Source organism: Ursus americanus, chromosome 23 (genome assembly GCF_024610735.1).
Source record: "Ursus americanus isolate L20-20 chromosome 23, mUrsAme1.1.p, whole genome shotgun sequence".
NCBI lineage: Eukaryota > Metazoa > Chordata > Mammalia > Carnivora > Ursidae > Ursus > Ursus americanus.
This window is the reverse complement of record NC_142149.1, coordinates 4,446,246-4,463,513: the sequence shown is the minus strand read 5'-3', so window position 1 is coordinate 4,463,513 and position 17,268 is coordinate 4,446,246. Positions and strand designations below refer to the sequence as shown.

General features: G+C 60.6%; 1 protein-coding gene across 2 annotated transcripts in view; it reads left to right on the top strand.

Annotated features, from left to right (window-relative positions):
* Window positions 1-17,268, top strand: part of SEPTIN9 (septin 9) — a 151,187-nt gene that overhangs the window by 14,225 nt on the left and 119,694 nt on the right. Inside the window, exon 2 of one of the 2 annotated variants that reach the window (XM_045814506.2) lies at window positions 1,528-1,584. In XM_045814506.2, the coding sequence (XP_045670462.2) occupies window positions 1,528-1,584 (57 nt within the window). Of the gene's footprint in view, window positions 1-1,527; window positions 1,585-9,393; window positions 10,160-17,268 lie in introns of those variants that run through there. The other variant, XM_045814508.2, reaches the window with a different exon arrangement.

The window sequence follows — 17,268 nt, the reverse complement described above, 5'->3', positions numbered from 1 at the left end:
GGTGGGGGTGAGCGGGGAATGGGCGTGAGCTCCTGACTGGCCCAGAGCCTCGGCGCGTGGAAGTAGTCATGACCGCACGGCATCCCCCTGGCCTCCTGCGGGGGTCAGCTTGGGCCTCCCTGCCTCCTCGAAGCCTCTCTGGTCCCTTCAGGCCCTTGCATCTCATGCCATGTGTATCTCTTGGCATTGTTTCATGGTATGTGGGTTCAACATTTGGGGCACATCTTGGGGTCCCCCCCAGCCCTGGCCAGAGGCCCAGGCTTGGTGGCAGGTGTCTGTTAATACCAGACCCTGCAGGAAGGGCCACACCCATTCTGTTCTTATTGCTGAATACGGTGTCCTCCGGACGTGGAGAGCATGTGTGTCCCCGGGGGCACGAAGCCAAGTCTGCAGGTCGCCCTGCCTGGAGCTCTGGAACCTCCAGGAACAGCGCCGGCTGCATCCACTCTGGGTTGCCCGTAGTTTGGGAGTGGGCTTGTGGGATGAATGCGGGAATGAATGAATGCTCCGAGAGCCTCTCTGGAGGACCGCAGGGGAGGAGTTGGCATCTCTGACCCCAGCGTTCTGGGCAGGTGTCAGATGGTGGAGGCTGCGGGCAGGTTTCTGGGTTAACCCTGGGTCCCTTCTCCGTGCGTCTTGCTGTCTGCGGGGAGGGCCTCGGCTGGCCAGTGTGGAGTGTCCCTACAGCTTCAAGGGATGGCCTCGTTGCCCAGGAGCCTGCTTCCGGAGCAGCGGGATCCGGCAGCAGTCGCGCTCCCCTGCCACCCCCACAGATCCCCTTCCTGGCAGCACCGGCTTTCCTCGGCTTAGCACCTCAGCAAATCCGCTCGAGTCGGGACTTGCCTGCCCTAAGCCTGTGCAGGGAGCGTGCACTGGTCCAAGGGGTGTGCGCGGGGACGGAGCGCGTGCAGCGCGAGGCCGTGTTAATCTGGGGCTCTGTCCTTGTTCCCTCCTGGGGCTGTGGGGGAGAACAGCTCATCCTGCACCCTCCCAAAGCTAGCCCGGCTCTGCCTAGCCCCAGAGCAGAGGGGGGTGGGTCAGGGACCCTTGGTGCAGGGAAATAATTCACAATACAGGTGGGTGTGCAATATCTGGGGGTGGCTGGTGCCTGACCGGGTGCTGGCCCCGCTCCCCATGCTCCAGACACTTGGCCAAGCCCAGATTTTGGAGGTTGATAGGACTTGGGTTCATTCTGGGCTCGACTCCTAGTTTGCTGGGTGGCCTCAGGCAAGTTACTGAACCCCACTGAAATTCAGCTGTGAAATGGAATAGGGAGAGTTAGGTGGGAAATGTGTGCAGAGGGCTTGGCCTGCTGCCCACCAGCAGCTGTGTCCAGAAGGCACTGGCTGTCCTGGCGGGTGGCTGCTGGGTCTGGGTGTCACCTGGGAGGACCCGGGCCTCTGGCCCCACAAGGTGCTGGTTTCTGGTCCTGGAGCCCATTGCAGGAGCAGAGGTGAGCATATACCCAGTGTGAACCACCCCTCCCAGCGGCCTGGTGTGACCTTTGCCCTCTGCCCCTGTCTTTAGGAGTCACGCGGACCTCCAGCAACCGTCTCCGGAAGCTCGGCGAACCCACTGGCCCAGGTAAGTGGCTTGTTCAGCCGTGAACCCCTCTGCTCTTCTGGCCCAGCACTCCGTCCCACCTGGCCTTCTCGGGTGAGCGGGGCCCCTTGCCCACAGCCCGGGGAGGCCCTGTCTTTGCTGGCTCTGATACAGGTGGCTTTCAGGCCCATTGACCACAGCTCTGCCAGAGGGGGGTCTTGTGGGGGCGGCGCCGCTGCGGCCTCTCTGTGGGGAGGCAGCCCTGGCCCAGGGAGGAGGCCGTGCGTGCGGGACAGAGGACAGGGTACAGAGGGGAGAGGCGAATGTGGACGCCGTAGGGCGACCCCCGCTGAGGCGCTGAGGGACGAGCGGCCCACGGGCGGGTGGCTTTGACCTGAGCAGCTCTGGGTCAGTCGGACTGCTGCTCCCCGACCCTGCAAAGGGGCTCCCACGACAGAGCGGACACGCGATGTGGACCAGTGTGTCCATGTGGGCGGCCTCTTTCCAAAGAGGACACTGGGGCCCAGAGATGAGGGATGAAGGGACTCACCTCCTGAGCCCACATCCTATCTCCCAGACCAGCCCTGCCCAGCAGAGCTTCCTGATGGTGGGAATGTTCCACAGCGAGCCATCGTGGCCACGTGACTGTCGACCGCGGGCAGAATACATGAAGTTTATTTTATTCCTTCAGTCACTTGCGTAGAATGACTTCATTAACTTATTTGGAATTAATTGCCACGTAGTGTCTACACGGAGCTAGCAGCTGGGAAATTAGACAGCCTGGATCATTCTGGCTGCCCCAGAATTCCTTCACCCAGATGTTCCTGAGCCTGCTTCTGGGGCCCTTGCAAACGTCTCCAAGGGCTGCCTGTTAGAGGGGCCACCTGCCTGTGGGCGGGGCACCCCCGGGCTCGTGGGGTGGCCGAGGGGCAGCGCCTGGCAGGGAACGGGGGGATGGTGGTGTCAGGGGCGTGTGTATGCACAGGCTGGGATGTCCCCACGGCTGTGTCTGAGGCCCCTTGTGGTGCAGGACCCCCCGGGTGTGGGAAGGGAAGGGTGACGCCCGGCTGGAGGTCTCCAGGGCGGCTGGATGATTCACATCCGTGGTTAAGCAAGAGCTCCGCCCCCCGCAGCCGCGTCGGGCCCCTAACCACTGGACTGCCCGGCTGCCGCTGTCTTTCTGGGGCACTTTTCTCTGGGGCCCCTTGCCTCTGCAGCTGGTCGGCTTCTCTGCCTCCCTCCCTTCCAGCAGCCGGGCTGGTCCAGGGGCCTTGCCTTGTTCTGGGGCTGGGGACAGGCTGCTGGGCTTTGGGGTTGAGGTCTCGGGAGACTGGCGCCCTGGGCTGTGTGGACACAGTCTCCTCTGGCCATTGCTTCCCTGTGCTCAGACTGGCCAGTTCTGTGCCGTCAGCACTTGGCAGCCGCTCCCACGGCTCTGCTTGGAAGCCTAAGGCATAATTTGCCGAAGCCCAGAGCTGCAAGCCAGTGATCTGGGTTTCGCTTGGGACTGCCTGCTGACACACGAAATCCTCTCTGCGGGGGCCTGTGGGGGCTCTGGCCCGGGATACCCTTTCCTTGTCTTCTCGGCTCCTTCTCTAATCCCTGCCATCCTGCAGCGAAGACCAGGGTCCAGGCAGGGTTCTTCCCTGGACCCCCAACCCCTCAGCCCCTGGTCCCTCTGACCCTTGCAGGGTCCCCATTTGGAGCCACCACCCTCCCTCCCCTCCCCCCCAGCCTGACCTCTTGGCGCACCCTTGGCCTGGTCTCCCATTTTGGGGACCCCGGACCCCCAGTCCTTGCAGAGGGCAAGGGGCGGTGTCACAGCGCACCTTCCGTGAGCTCAGGTTCCTCACGAGCCTGTGTTCGGTGCCAGGCAGGGGACGGCCGATTCTGGCGCAGGCCACAGTCCTTCAGCTCAATCCACACCCACGGTCAAGCTTTCGACGAGCTCACTCACTTTCTGCCCTTTTTTAAAAAAATGGAATTGGTGGACATATTAAAAAAAAAAACAACTGTAAAGAATAAAATAAACCAGCTACGCACCCACCATCCCTGAGAAATAAGGTGTTCCAGGTGCGGCGTGGGCCCCCGGGGGAGCCTCCCCGTGCCTGTTCCTGCCACGGTGGTCCCCTGTTTGAATTCAGAACTGGTCGCTGCCAGGCATGTGTGTGCTGCGCATCTGGGGGCGACACACATCTCGTCCTGCGGACCCACATCGGGGGTCCAAGGGGAGGCGGCTGGCAGTTGCTCTTTGCTGTTTCACGCGACGGGATGACTTTGAGATTTATCCACGTGGGGTGCGTGTGGCTTCATTCGTTTATTTGACCGCAGGCGAGGGCTCCTCCGTGAGGACGGGCAGGCTTATCTACCCGTTGGCCCGTCGCTGGAGGTCCACGGAAGGTTTCCTCTGTTACGGACGCTGCTGGAGACTTTCATGGGTCGCCGTGCACACGTGTGTGTCCCCAGGCGGATCGTCTGGGCTGCGGGGATGCCCACACACAGACCTCCCAAGTGGCCTTTCCAGCGTGTGCTCCCACACTCACCCGCTTTCGGAGCCTCGAGCCGCCTCTCCGGGCCGCAGCCTCCAGGCCACTGTCTCTGGCCAACCTTTGCCCTGGTTCCCACAGCGCAGACAGCGTTTCCCCTCAGCCAGCTTGCTCACATCCCGCGGCCGGCCCGCCAGCCTGCCCCACCGCCCCGCTGGGCCTCCTCAGAGCCTCTCCTTCTGCCCTAACATCCGGTGGTTCTGGGTCCTGCTCTGCCTCCTTCAAATCCCTCCGAGGTGGGTGGCCTCATCCCTGCTCTAGGGGGTTGGCTAACGTCCGCCCGGACTTCACGTTCACCCAGAACCTCAGAAAGTGGCCTGACTTGGAATTAGGTCTCGGATAGGCCTGATTAGTTAAGGGTCTGGAGAGGAGAGCCTGCTGGAGTTAGGGTGGCCCTAAGAACGACGGCGGGGGTCCTTACAGGAAGGGGAGAGGTACGGGGGGCAGGGGAGCAGGCCACGTGAGGACACAGGGAGAGGTGGAGGGAGGCGGCCACAAGCCCGGGGACGCCGGGACCCAGAGCTAGGAGACGCAGGAAGGGTTTCCCCCGTAGCCGCTGGAGGAAGCTCGGCCCTGCCGATACCATGATTTTGGACTTCTGCCTCCTGAACTGGGGGGCCATCAGCTTCTGTTGTTTAAGCCTCTTCGTTTGTGTCGGTCTGTCACAGCAGCCCCAGGAGGCGCGTGCGCCCTGCCCCTGGGCTCGTGTGGGCGGACGACGCCCTCCCCACCGAAGGTTCTCCCTGAAGCACTGCTGTCTGGGCCGTGTCTCTGCCCTTACGCCTCACAAGCAGGTGCCCCACGGGGAGCCCCACAGCTCCTGCTGCCCCCCCCACCCGCCCTGTGTTTCTGTCCAAGCTCGCACACCCCTTCCTTGGCGCAGGCCCGGTGAGCTCTAGCTTCCCGCTCAGGGCGCCCAGCTGCATGCGTGGCCCAGCCACCATCATCACGGGCGTGTGGGCAAAAGGACAGAGTGTGCCTCTGTGGTGGGGAGCTGGTCGAGGAAGACGCTGCCCGAGTCTGGCTGCCCCGGGGGCCTTGCCCGGGACCCCCACAGGCACCCGTCGCTGGTGCCGCCCTCCCACCCACGGACACCTGCTGTTCCTTCATTTCTCTCCATCTCAGCCTGGCCATCCACTCAGGTCCTCAAGCAAGAAATCTCAGCGTCGTCCTTGACCTCTGCTCCCCCCCCCGCCCAGCCCCCTCAGGTCAGCAGGTCACCAAGATCGTATCAGCTCCCCCTCTCTCCGAATGACCCTTGCGTGAGCTGCCTTGTGGCCTGGGCCTGGTTGGGCCTCAGTGTCGCTCCTCATCCACAGCCCTTCCCCCCACAGAGGCTGCTCTGTTCCCATCAGCATTCAGTGGCACTTACTAAGACCCGCTTGCCCGCCCGGGACTGGGCCATAGGCTCCATCCGTGTGATTATTCAGAACAGACCTGGTCATGGGCTCTTCAAGAACCCTTCGTTCCCTTCCCCACAGGATTAAACCGCAGTACGGTGTTCATGATGCTTCCTGGCCTGACCCGTCCCCCCTTCCGGGCTCTCACTCCCGTGTCCTCCCTCCTGCTCTGGGTGTCCTGGCCTTGCCACGGCCACAGCTCCAGGATGGGCCCTGCGCCTTCTTACCTCTGAAGGCATTGTCTCTCTGGGCTAACTTTGGCCGTCTTTGTCCATCTCCAGGGTTGGCCTTCGGGGTTTCTTTGTCCTCCTGCCCACAGGGCTGGATGCTCCTGGCACGTGGCTAGCAGGCCGTGAATACTGTTGAGTTCAACCTGATAGGACGAGCTTGGGATGATCGGCCAAAGAGCGAGTTTAAAATAGAAATGTCAGCCTTCTTTTGAGTTGGCTGAGAAGTGGCTTTTCTCTTTGTCTTCTGGTGAAGAAATTCATGGAGAATGCAGTGTCTCTGGGGAGGAGGGGGTGGGGAGAAGCACACCCAGTCCGCAGTAGGCACACGTGGCTGCCATATTGAAGCCTGTAGATAGAGAAGGTTTACGTCATCACAGAAAGTTCTGTTGGGCAGTGCTGGGTGGGAGAGTCTGCACGTGGGATCTTCAAGTTCGTTGTTCTTCCAGCGAGCACTTCTTGGGCACCTAGTGGCAAGGCAGAATGTTGGGCTCCCAGCAGGAAGTGGAAGACGCCAGCTCTTTGGGGGAGTTCTCAGTCTTCTGGGGAGAAGTTTCAACTCGGGGGCCCTGGGGCAGCTGCCCCCGAGGACCTGGCCTTCATTTTCCCGATTCCCTTGCGCCGCTTGGGCAACTGGGGCCTCCTGGAGGCACGAAGTGCCGGCCCCAGCCGGGCTGCAGCCCGGGGTGGATGGCTGAGCGTGAGGCCCGTTAGCGGCGGAATTTAGCCCCCTGTGGGCCGCCTCTCTCCATTGTCTTGGTTCCCTTCCACACTGCCCTGGAAGAACTCCCAAAGCAACAGGCCGGCTGGCCAGGCTCTTAGCACCAGTAAACCCCGCAGCTGTCCCCAGGGCAGAGAGTAGCTGGGTTGTATTTACTTAGGAACAGCCAAAACTTGCTGCACGATGAAAAGTGGAGAGAAGGTTCCTGAGAGGAATGCAGCCGGCTCCAGCCCAGGGTCCGCCTTGCTCGGGGAGGCTGCAGGCGGCCAGGCCGGGGCCAGCTGCCCGCTCTGCTGGCAGGTACGGTAGCAGTGGCTGCGGGAGGGTCAGTGGGAGGGGGCCGGGAGGGAGCGCCTTTATTTTTAACTCAGGGGATGAGCAGGAAATGAACGGAAAAGTCATTTTTTAGAGGGAGAGTTCCCCGTAGCTTGGAGCCGACTGTGGAAGATTCCCGAGTATCTGCCAGGGAGGTGGCCAGAGGGGGCCCAAAGCCTGAGCCCAGAGCCTCAGAAAGCCTCCTTTCAGCCAGGCTCCTCTGCCCCCACCTCCTCACAGCCCTCCTAGAATGCACACTGGGAATGGGAGCGAGGCCACGCTGGGCCTGGCCAGCCCTCCCTGGGTCCCTGCTGCCCATGTGATCGGAGTCATCCTCCTGGCCTGGTGGTGGGAGTTGAGGGCACCCTGGGGATGCCTCTCAGCTGCGTGTCCCTCCTCATGGGGTGCGGGGGCCTGTAGCTGTGCTTCACGAAGGGGCCTGAGCCGTGGCTTTAACAATAAAGCCGTCCTCCGACTCTTCCTCCTCCCCCGTACTGCGCCCCTGGCTGGGGCAAGGGTTGTCTGATGGCTGTTGGGAGTATGCAGATGGCGGGTGCAGATCTGTTGGGGGATGAAGGACAGAGACACCATCTTGAGAACTGTCTGGAAGGGGCTGTTGGGCAACGGTGCCCACCCCAAGCTGTGGGCTGGCTGGGATGCCCGGGAATGGGGGCGGTTTCCCAAAGCTGTGGCCGCGGGGGGTCCTGCCTCCCGCAGATGGCAGGTGTTGGTTCAGTTTGGGAAGGGCTGGGTTGAAGGAAGCCGGCCCCCTCACAGGGACTACTCACTGCATTTACTATGCTAATGGGCTGGAGGAATCCAAGGCAGGCGTCTAGCAATCTAGTTTTATGTAACCACAGATCGTCGTCTGTGGAGGATGGAGCCACGTGGGGAACCCACTTTGGGGATGCAGGTCCGGCCTGGCCTGGCTGCTTGCTCCCCTCCCCGCTGGCATGGACAGTGCCGGTGCCTAGACCGGGCCTTGGTGAGCACTGGGGGGTTGGCCGCCCCCTTCTCCCACGGCCTGGCCTCACCCCACCTCTGCGCCTGGCCTCTGAGCTGGCTCGTGACTAACACGGGCCTCATTGGAGCCAATTGGTGCTGCCAGGTTTTCGGTTTCAAATGATCCCCTGCTTGGGCCAGAATGCTTGGATTTTTCGGCATGGTGGGGGAATGGACATTGAGCCGAACGCTGCCGGGGAAGAACCGAGGGTCAGAGCCGTGCTCCGCAGCTGCCCGGCTACAGCAGTGAAATCACAGCCTATGTATGTGCTCGGCACCCGGGGGAGGCGGCCGGGAGGGACGGGGCCCCCACGGCCAGCCCGGGACCTGGCCTACCCCGAATTTCCACCAGTGGGCCTGTCTGTGGGGCCTTCCTGGGCCCGCTTGCCCTGCTGGGAACTGGTGCCTGAGAGTCCCATGTGGTGTTAAAGGGGTTTCTTCTTTATATGTTTTCTGTCATTTCTAAATTCAGTACAATGAACAAATACTGCATTTATAATCAGAAGAACCAGGAAGGAATGTTTTTTCAGAATCGGGGAAGAGATTGAATGAATATACCTAAAAAAATCTCCATATTGCCCATCGTTCGAACTCAAGGATTGTTAGTGGTTGGTGGGACAGTTCTAGAATGAATCTAAAGCCCGGACAGTGTCAGACGGGGACACTGGCTCGTTGGTTCATGGTGTCTGTATGTGCTCCCTGGGGGTCCAGAACAAGTGGCCACAGATTTGGTGGCTTGCGACAGCAGAAGCGGGTTCTCTCGAGGTTCCGGAGCTGGGAGTCTGAGATCGAGGTGTGCGGGGCCGGGACTCGTCAGCACCCTCCGGGAGAGAATGCTCTCCTGGCCTCTTGTTGCTTCTGGGGGCTGCACCCAGCCTTCGAAGCCGGACTCACTGAGTTTCTCTCCACTCTGCCTTTACTTCCCTTCCCCTGTGCCTGCGCGGGAGGCCTCATATGAGGCTCGTGATGGCATTTACGGCCGGCCCTGATAATCCTGGCTAATCTCCCCGTCTCAGGATCCTTCACTCAATCCCATCTGCAAAGACTCCAAACAAGACCCCATTTACAGGGATTAGGAAGCGATATCTTTGGGGGCCGTTATGGAGCCTGTGGGACCTCCCTGGGCTGAGACACTGCCCCCACCTTCCCTCAGCAGGCAGGCCACTTTGGGACTGCCCTCCAGGCTCTGCTGGGGGCTGGGGGTAGGGAGATGGTTGCTATTTGGTGTCCCCTGCCCCCAAGGAGACACCCTTGCTACATAGGAGACTGCGTTTGGGGTCCTGTCCCAGGCAGGAGGGGACAGGGACTTTGCGCCATCCCATAGATGCACATGGACACCCCCTGACTCTGACCAGGTGCTGGTGGGGCCCCAAGGTTGCCAGGTGAGCAGCCCCCTCCCCCCGGGACCCCAGGGGAAAAGCAGGAAACAGCTGAGCCCCAGCTAGGCCTTGGGGGGGGGCCCTCCCAGAGAAGTGCTGAGTATGGGGAACCATGCTGAGGAACCAGGCTCCCTCCGCGGGGACAGCTGGGGACGCACTGACTCATGAGTAAGTGGGACCTTCCAGGAAGTCTCCCTCGCGCCGCCTCCCACCCCCCACTGGCTTGGGCGGGACGGCCAGTGGCCTGTGTCACTGCTGCAGCTGACGGGACACCGGGCAGCCACAGGGGCAACTCCGTTGGGCTCATCGGGGGGCAGGTGCTCTGGAGCCCTCCCTGGCCGCCTTCCTCCTTGGGGCCGAGTCGGGCTCGGGGTGTGCTGCTGGGCCCCCGCGGTGCAGGGAAGGCGAGGCGGGCACGAAGGAACTAGGCTTTTCGGACGCTTCAGCCGGAGGAAACGTAGCATCGCGGGACGGGGAAAATGAAAGACTTTGGAAGTCGCCAGGAATTTGACTGTGAGCTGGTTTCCAAGAGGCTAAGTTAAGCTTCTCCAAGTGGATATTAAAAAGGAGCAGCAGGCCTGGCGGAGGGGCTGGAGGGGGTGGAGAGAAGGCCGCCGGAAGCTGCACGCTGCACCGGGAGCCACTGCGTACAAAGCCCAGACGGAGGTCCGGCCGGGACCCTGGGGCTGCGGGAGGCTCGCGGCCCACGTCCGCCCCGCCCCGCCTCCTCTCCTTTAGGTCTCTGCCTCGGTCCCTTCTCCCTCCCGAGCCGAGGGACAATGCTCCTTCAGTTTGGGGCACAAACATATGATCAGCACATGGAAATGTGGTAATTTGGATGCATTCGTGATTGCAACAGATTGAAGAAATTAGACCAGACAAAGAGTGTTTTTGGAGGAGGAGGAGGAGGCAGAAGGAGGGAGGGCGTCGGGGGTGAGAAGGGGAGGACGCCTCTGGAAAGGGGGACGCCGGGACTCCCGCCTGCTGCTAAATATATCCGTAGTAATGGAGAGAGACCGGATCACAGGTAGGCCACTCGCTGCCCCCTCCCCTAACTCAGAGCTGCGTCTGTGCTTCGGGAAAGAAGCACCCAGGGGTCACTTTTATTCATTTTTGTGGACATATTTCTTTTCCTTTTGGCTGTTCTGAGGTCGTGGGACGCAGTGTTCCCAGAGCTGAGCTTCACGAAGTCGGGCTTTTATTGAAACGCTGCTCTCCTTCCCCTCGCTGTTCTCGCTCATTCCCCAGTGGGCCACCTCTGCATCTCGAGGCGCCGCGAGTGCCCAGACCGTTGGCGCCGAGCTCCGGGAAAGGGTGGGGGGACCGGCAGTGGCGCTCGGGTCTGGGGCGGCGGCATTTGGGCCGCTGGTTGGTTGGTTTGTCCACCGTGTGGTTTGCGTGTTTGCTGCCAGCCAAGTCCGTCTGCAAGGCCGCCTCGGTCTCCTCCCAGAAATAGCATTTTGTGCCTTCCCAGGAGTTGACTGCAGGGGTGGAGCTCCTGGTGCTCAGAGAAGACATGCAAACGTGTGTGCGCGCGTGTGTATGCCCACGCACGGCAGACAAGAGCTGGTCTGCTCGCCTGGAGGCTTGGGGCATGGACCAAGGCGAATCCCCCTTGGGGCCAGGGGTGTCACTCGGGTCCTCACTCACCTGGGAGCCCTGCAGTGGGGAGGGGGAGTGACGATCTTCCAGGGTCACTGAGGGACGCCCTGGGTCAGGAAGATGAGCAGATGTGGGCTCTGCTCAGACTCTGGAGCAGAGTCACTGTTTAAAACATCTCGGTGTCACATCAGGGCATGGAGTGAGGGCAGAGGGCTGGTCCTTGGGCCAGAAGGGCCTCGCGGATCTAGACCCATCCCTGCTCTCCCTGGGGGTCCAGCCTTTCATAGCCGGGGCTGTTCTCACGGGCAGCCCCCATGGAGCGGGCACGGGGCCATCGGGGCGGTGCGAGAGCCGACCCTGAAGAGCAAGGAGGCAGCCCTGGCTTGAGTCATCCCGGTCAGATGGCCCCCGTCCCGGGTCAGTTTCCCCAGCCCCTCAGGCAGCCGTGGCACTCTGACTCGGTCAACGTCTGACATCATGAGTAAGTCCCCTTCATTACGGTGCCTGCTGCCTAGCGCGTGCCCCTCAGGCGTACTGGGCCCACCGGGCAGGTCTGGGGCATCCTCGGGCTTCAGCTGCTCTGCGCGGACCCCTGGGTCCTGGTGAGGCTCAGAATGTCACCCCACAGGTGCCGTGGCCCCTCGCCTGTTGCTTGCCACTGTGAGTGTTGGGGGCCTCTCCAAGAGGCCGGGGGAAAGGGTGGCCCGTCCTGAGGCTCCTCCTCGTCTGCTGCTCCAGGGACCGATCAGATTCGGATGGGATGTCAGGACTGATGGGGCAGCCACCGGGAGGAGAGCTGCTGACTGGCCGTGTGCGTGTGCACGTGTGTGTGTGCGTGTGCGCCACTGGGACCGCCGCAGGAGGAGGGGCAGCCGTGGAGGCCCGCGGAAGGCAAGGTGTGAGCTCAGTGACCTGGGCCAGCTGGGGTAGACGGGTGTGGAGCGGAAGTCCACGGCACTTGCCTGGCGGGGGCGTTGACAGGGTCCCTGAGGACTTGGGAGGATGGTCACTTCACAGCTTGGCTTACGGGGCCTCAGGGGCCGCGGATCCAACCTTCATTTCACAGATGACCAAGCCACAGCCCCGAAGGGTGACACAGGGGAGCAGAGAGCCAGGAACAAAGTGGGGGAGGAGACCTTGGGAAGTGATAGCACTCTTGGAACCTTCTGGACTAGCCAGACCCCAGCAGCTCTCCATGAACTGAACCAAACTGCCTTTGAAAAGGGTCAGCTCTGTATCTTCACGGCCACGCTGGGTACCACCGCCCTCGGCTGGGACCGCCTGTGAGGGACAGAATGGGGACTTTCTCTCAGGTTGTGCCTGAGGATAAATTGGTACTATCGATGAAATTCTCCGAGGGATGCGCTGTCACTGAAAATTACTTATTTCTTGCAAAGCTCAGTTAGAAACTGGTAACAGATGTGAATGACAATGGAAATCCTCAGGCCCTTTCCTAACACATTCCTCAGACCTGCTCAGATCTTGACCTTGGTGTTTAATTGTATCCTGGCCTGTCACGTGAAGGAGTTGGACCGGCATGGCCCAAGGCAGCACCCCACTGCCGGTGGGCCTCCGAGCCTGTTCTGTGGGGCCCCCGAAGGTTCCTTCCTTCTCCCTTTGTCTTGTGGTAAGACGGTTGTGACAGCTGCCTCAGTCCCCACCCGCGCGCCAGGCAGAGGTGGGGCTGGGGGCCAGGATGTCCTGCCCGGCCCAGTGCCCCACCTGACCTCTTCCAGGCAGGGCTGCCACTGCCCGTGCCCCACTGCGCTGGCGTTTGAGGTGTGTCTGGCTGGCTCTCGGCCACCAGTGCTGTCCAGGCAGAGCTGGTGGGGAGGGGAAAGGGGCTTGGGGCAGGTGCAGGCAGCCTCAGGACCCTTCCATCTGCTCAGTCCTTCTTTTTGCAGCACTGGGTTCCTGCCCTGTTTGTGAGTCTGGGGCCTGGGGTTCTCCTGGGCGGTGGGGTAGCCCCGGCCCTCTTGGAGGCTCCCCCTCCCCCCTGCCCTGGGGAAGATGCCGGAGGGCTTGTCAGCAGGGCAGGGATGAGTCATGGAGCAGTGACTGGCCTCTGAGACACAGAAGGCCGCTCCTTCCAGCCAAGGGTCGGGTTTTTTCCCTTGTTCTGGACTGCCTCTGTGGCTTTTACAAATTAAGCAGTTTTATCTTGTTCCAAGCGCTTGTATTTCAGCAGGGAGAGAATCTCCAAGAAGGGAACTTTCCACTGGGGAGCTGTTACTTAGCTCAGCTGGGCCTCGGGGAGGGTGGGAACGGGCTTCTCTGCTCTGTCCTGGACTTCGGCATGGGGTCCTGGGAGGGCCGGCTGCTCCGTCACAGGACGTCTGCCCGACATGGTGAGGCACAGAGTGCTCACCCGGGGCGGGGGGAGAGCTGGTGGTCTGCTCTTCTCAGGGTGTCCGCTGTCACGGGGCGGGCAGGGAGCTGGACACCCCTCACCTGTCCCTGCTTGTCTCTGAGTCCCCGGGCACTTCTCACCCTGGTCCTGGACAGACACTGGGGTCACAAGCTGCCTGGACCTGCTTTGTCCTCTCTGGCTTTAGTTCCCTTGTCTCCAAGAGGAGAGGAGTGGCCCGAAGCCTTCCTGGCCCCCTTCCTCTTCTGGCTCTGACCGGCGAGGGACTTGGTCCCTGGAGGAGTTTCTTAGGGCAGGTGAAACCTAGTGCCACAGACTGCATGGCTTGAAACAGCAGCAGCAGCTGACTCTGTCACAGTTCTCGAGGCTGGAAGTTCAAATTCAAAGTGTCAGCAGGGCTGGTTCCTTCTGGAAGCCGTGAGGGAGCTGCTATTCTGTACCCCTCTCCTGGCTTCTGGGGGTGGCCTGTGATCCCTGGTGGTCCTTGGCCGGTAGGAGCATCACCCAGTCTCTGCCTGTTGTCACAGAGCCTTCCGTGTCCCCAGGTCTGCTGCTTCTCTCTTATGAGGACACTCATCACTGGACATCCCCCCCTGCCCCTGCCGCTGCCCCGGAGAATCCAGGATGACTGAATGTCAAGATCCGTAACTTAATTACACCTGCAAGGCCCTATTTCCAAATAGAACCACGTTCAAGGGTTCCAGGTGAACATGCGTTTCCGGCAGGTGGGGGGGGTGTCGCCATTCAACCCACTCCAGGCCTGATGTGTCCTGGACGCACTGGATGATTCCATGTCCCAGATTCCTCGTTGCCCCACTCTGGAACCTCCTGGTGTGGCCACTGGCCCTTTCCAATGCGTCACGTGCGCCTGGTGGGGGACTGCCCTGCTTCCTCCCTGGACCCCCCCTGTCCTGGCCCACAGGCGAGGGGTCCCTGCAGCCTGTCCGTACTGCAGGCGCCCGGGGTGCCCGGAGCTCTGTGCTGGACTCTGAATTCTTTTTAAACATTGTGGTAAAATACGCATAACGTACAAATTGCTGTTTTAACAATTTCAGGGATGTATGGCTCCGTGGCGCTTATTTAATAAGTACGTTCCCATAGTTGGGCCACCGTCCAGCTCATCTGCAGAACTGCTTCACCTTCCAGAATGACACTGCGTCCCCACGGAACAGCCGCTTTCCTTTCTCCTTCCCCTCTGCCCGTGGCAGCCGCCATCCAGCTTTCCGTGTCCGTGACCTTGTTCCAGGCACCTCACAGACGCGGCGCCATGCGCTAGTTGTCTGTCTGTCTGTGCCTGGCTTATTTCACTTGGGGTAATCTCTTCGAGTCCATCCGTGTCGCAGCAGGTGTCCGTTTCCTTCCCAGTGTAGGACAGAGTGATGCTCCGCTCTGTGGAGAGACCACATTGTGTTCTGGGGACATACGCAGAAGCAGGGTTGCTGGATCGTGTGGGAATTCTCTGTTTAATTTGGTGGGCAGCTGCGTACTGCTTGCGCAGGGGCTGCACCATTTCACGTTCCCACCGGCAGGGCACGAGGGTTCCAGTCTCCCCGCCCCTCACCGACACTGCTGTTTTATTTACTCGTTCCTTTGGATAATAACCATCCCAGTCAGTGTGTGCAGTGGCGTCTCACTGTGGTTTTGAGGGGCATTTCTCTAAATGCTTAAGCTGGTGAGCGCCTCTGCCCGGGCTCCTTGGCATCTGTGTGTCTTTGGAGAAATGTTTCTTCGGGTCTTGTGCTAAGATTTTAATTGGGTTGTTTGTTGTTGTTGTTGTAGGCGTTCTTTATATATCCTGCATATCAGTCCCTTACCTGATGTCTGATTCGCAAATATTTCCTCCCATTCTGCCAATAATCTTCTCACGCTGTTGGGGGTATACTTTGATGCATAGAAATTTTTAAGTTTGATGAAATCCCATTTTACTAATCATTCTTTGCCTGTGCTTTTGGTGTCGTACCCATTGTCCCAAAGCTTTTCCCCGGTGATTTTTCCTAAGAGTTGTATAGTTTTGGCTCTGGCGTTGAGACCTTTGATCCATTTTGAGTGAATTTCTGTATATGGTATGAGGTAGGGTTCCTGATCCGCTCTTTCTCTTTCCTCACACCCAGGCCGGCTCCTGTGGGTGGCAGGGAATGGGGAAATCCTGGGCTGGGCCAGGCCTTGAGTCGCTTCCCGCCCCAGGCTCGCCACAGAGCCTCAGCTCTGGCCCGGAACACAGCTGGACGTGTGCTGTGCCCGGGGCAGCCCAAGCCGGGCTCTTCTGGGCTGACAGCGGAGGCCAGCCTGGGGTGTTCTGGGTTCCACCGTGGGGATGTACCTCTAATTCTCTGTGGTCCCTCTGTCCAGCCTGTTTGTGGCACTGGCTGTCTGTGTGGCAGGGTGTGGGGCTCAGCGTCCATTGGTCTGTCCCCATGCCCCTTCTTAGGAAGCCTGTCCACCCACACCCTCCCGCGTGGCTTCTGCCATCCGGGCTTCTGTCTTCTGCTCAGAGCTGGTCATCCGTCTTGTCTTTCCATCCGACAGAAACTTCTGTCCTCAAACCTCTTTGCCTGAAGGCCCTCCAGCACTGGGCATGCCATCATCAGCCCTGGGCCGATTCCGCTGACAGGGTCGGCTGTGGATTCAGCTTCTTTGGGGCTGGGCGTGTGACCGGGCAAAGGGTAGGGTGGGACCTGACAGAGAAAGGAGGGAGATTTCCTCCTACCGAGTGGCCTCAGCTTGGAGAAGTGTCTTGGCCACAGCTTGAACTCTGGACAGATAGCAATGCGGACCTCAGCTCGCGGCGGAGGACACTTCTGCCTTGAGACCTTCAGACCCTCCTTCCTTTCTTTTCTTTCTTCCCTTTTCTTTAAACGAATGGGGGAAACTCTGACTTGAGCAAAGCTGAATAAACAAAGCAACACGCCCCTAGAAAATCAGGGAAGAGGCACCAGCTCCGAAACTTTGCTCTGAAAGCTGCGTGCTTTGGGGCTGGGTGGGTCCTCGGGAGCAGATGGGTGTGGCGGGGCCGCGGGGCTCGGGTGGCAGGAACGCACACGCCAGTGCCCCCTCCCACCAGAGGGTCGACAGTCTGTGTGGTATCTTCTGCTTGGAGTTCACCTCCTGTCGCGCCATAGCGGGGGCGGGGGTCCTGTTGGCAGCACCAGTAGGCTCAGGCCATTCCAGTTCACTCTTTGAATATTTCTTGAGGTCCTGCAATGTGCAGGTGCTCGCCTGGGTTCTCAGCCTACACGAGGGAGGGGGATATAGCCCTTGCTCCTGCGGGACCCCACCCGAACTAGATGTCAAGGAGCTAGCCAATAAGTGCATTGATAGATGATTCTAGGCGAAGGCTATGAAGAAGCCTAGAACAGGTGATGTGGTCATTACCTGGAGTGCATGTCCTCTGTGTGTGTGTGTGTGTGTGTGCGCGCGGGCACGTGTGTGTGTGTGTGTGTGTGTGTGTGTGTGTGTGTGTTGGGGAATTAGTGGATGCCCTCCCCGAGGGGGTGACACTGAGCTGAAACTTGCGTGACTAGTAGGACCCAACCAGGCCAGCGTCCAAAGGAAGAGCTTCCAGGCAAAGAGAACAGAAAATGCAAAGGCCCGGAGGTTGGATCATCAAGGCGAGGGGTAGGGCCAGGCCGGGTTGTGCTGGGGAAGCCTGCCGGGTGCCCCGTGGAGGGAGCCATGGGCCCTGAACGCCCGATGGCTGCTGAGTCACCTGTGGCGGGCAGGGAGGGGATGCAGGGAAGCCTGGAGGGGAGGGGCGCTGCAGTTGGTCTTTGCAGTGGGAGAGGGAGGGCCTCTGATTGCTGGGGGACCCGGGTGGTTGTCCAGCCCTGCCCCGGAGGCTTGCGCCGACTCAACTGGGAGGATGCCGGCTGTGGCTTGGTGTCTGCTTGGCCAACCGTGGGGTGAGGCTGAGGCCGCCTGAGTCCTGGGAAGGTGACCCGAGCCCATAGCCTCAAGAGGAAGTACAGCGTGGGAGAGGCGGCCCGCTCCTTCGTGTCCCACAAGGCCCTGCGTCTCCAGGCAGTTATTGTGAGCTCCGGTGTGAGGCCACGTGCCCGCCAGGGACTAACACACACACACACACACACACACACACACACACACACACACCCGCTGTCGTGGATTGAGCTGCTGTCTCTCCAGCGCCTGTGTGTCTGCTCACCGGGCAG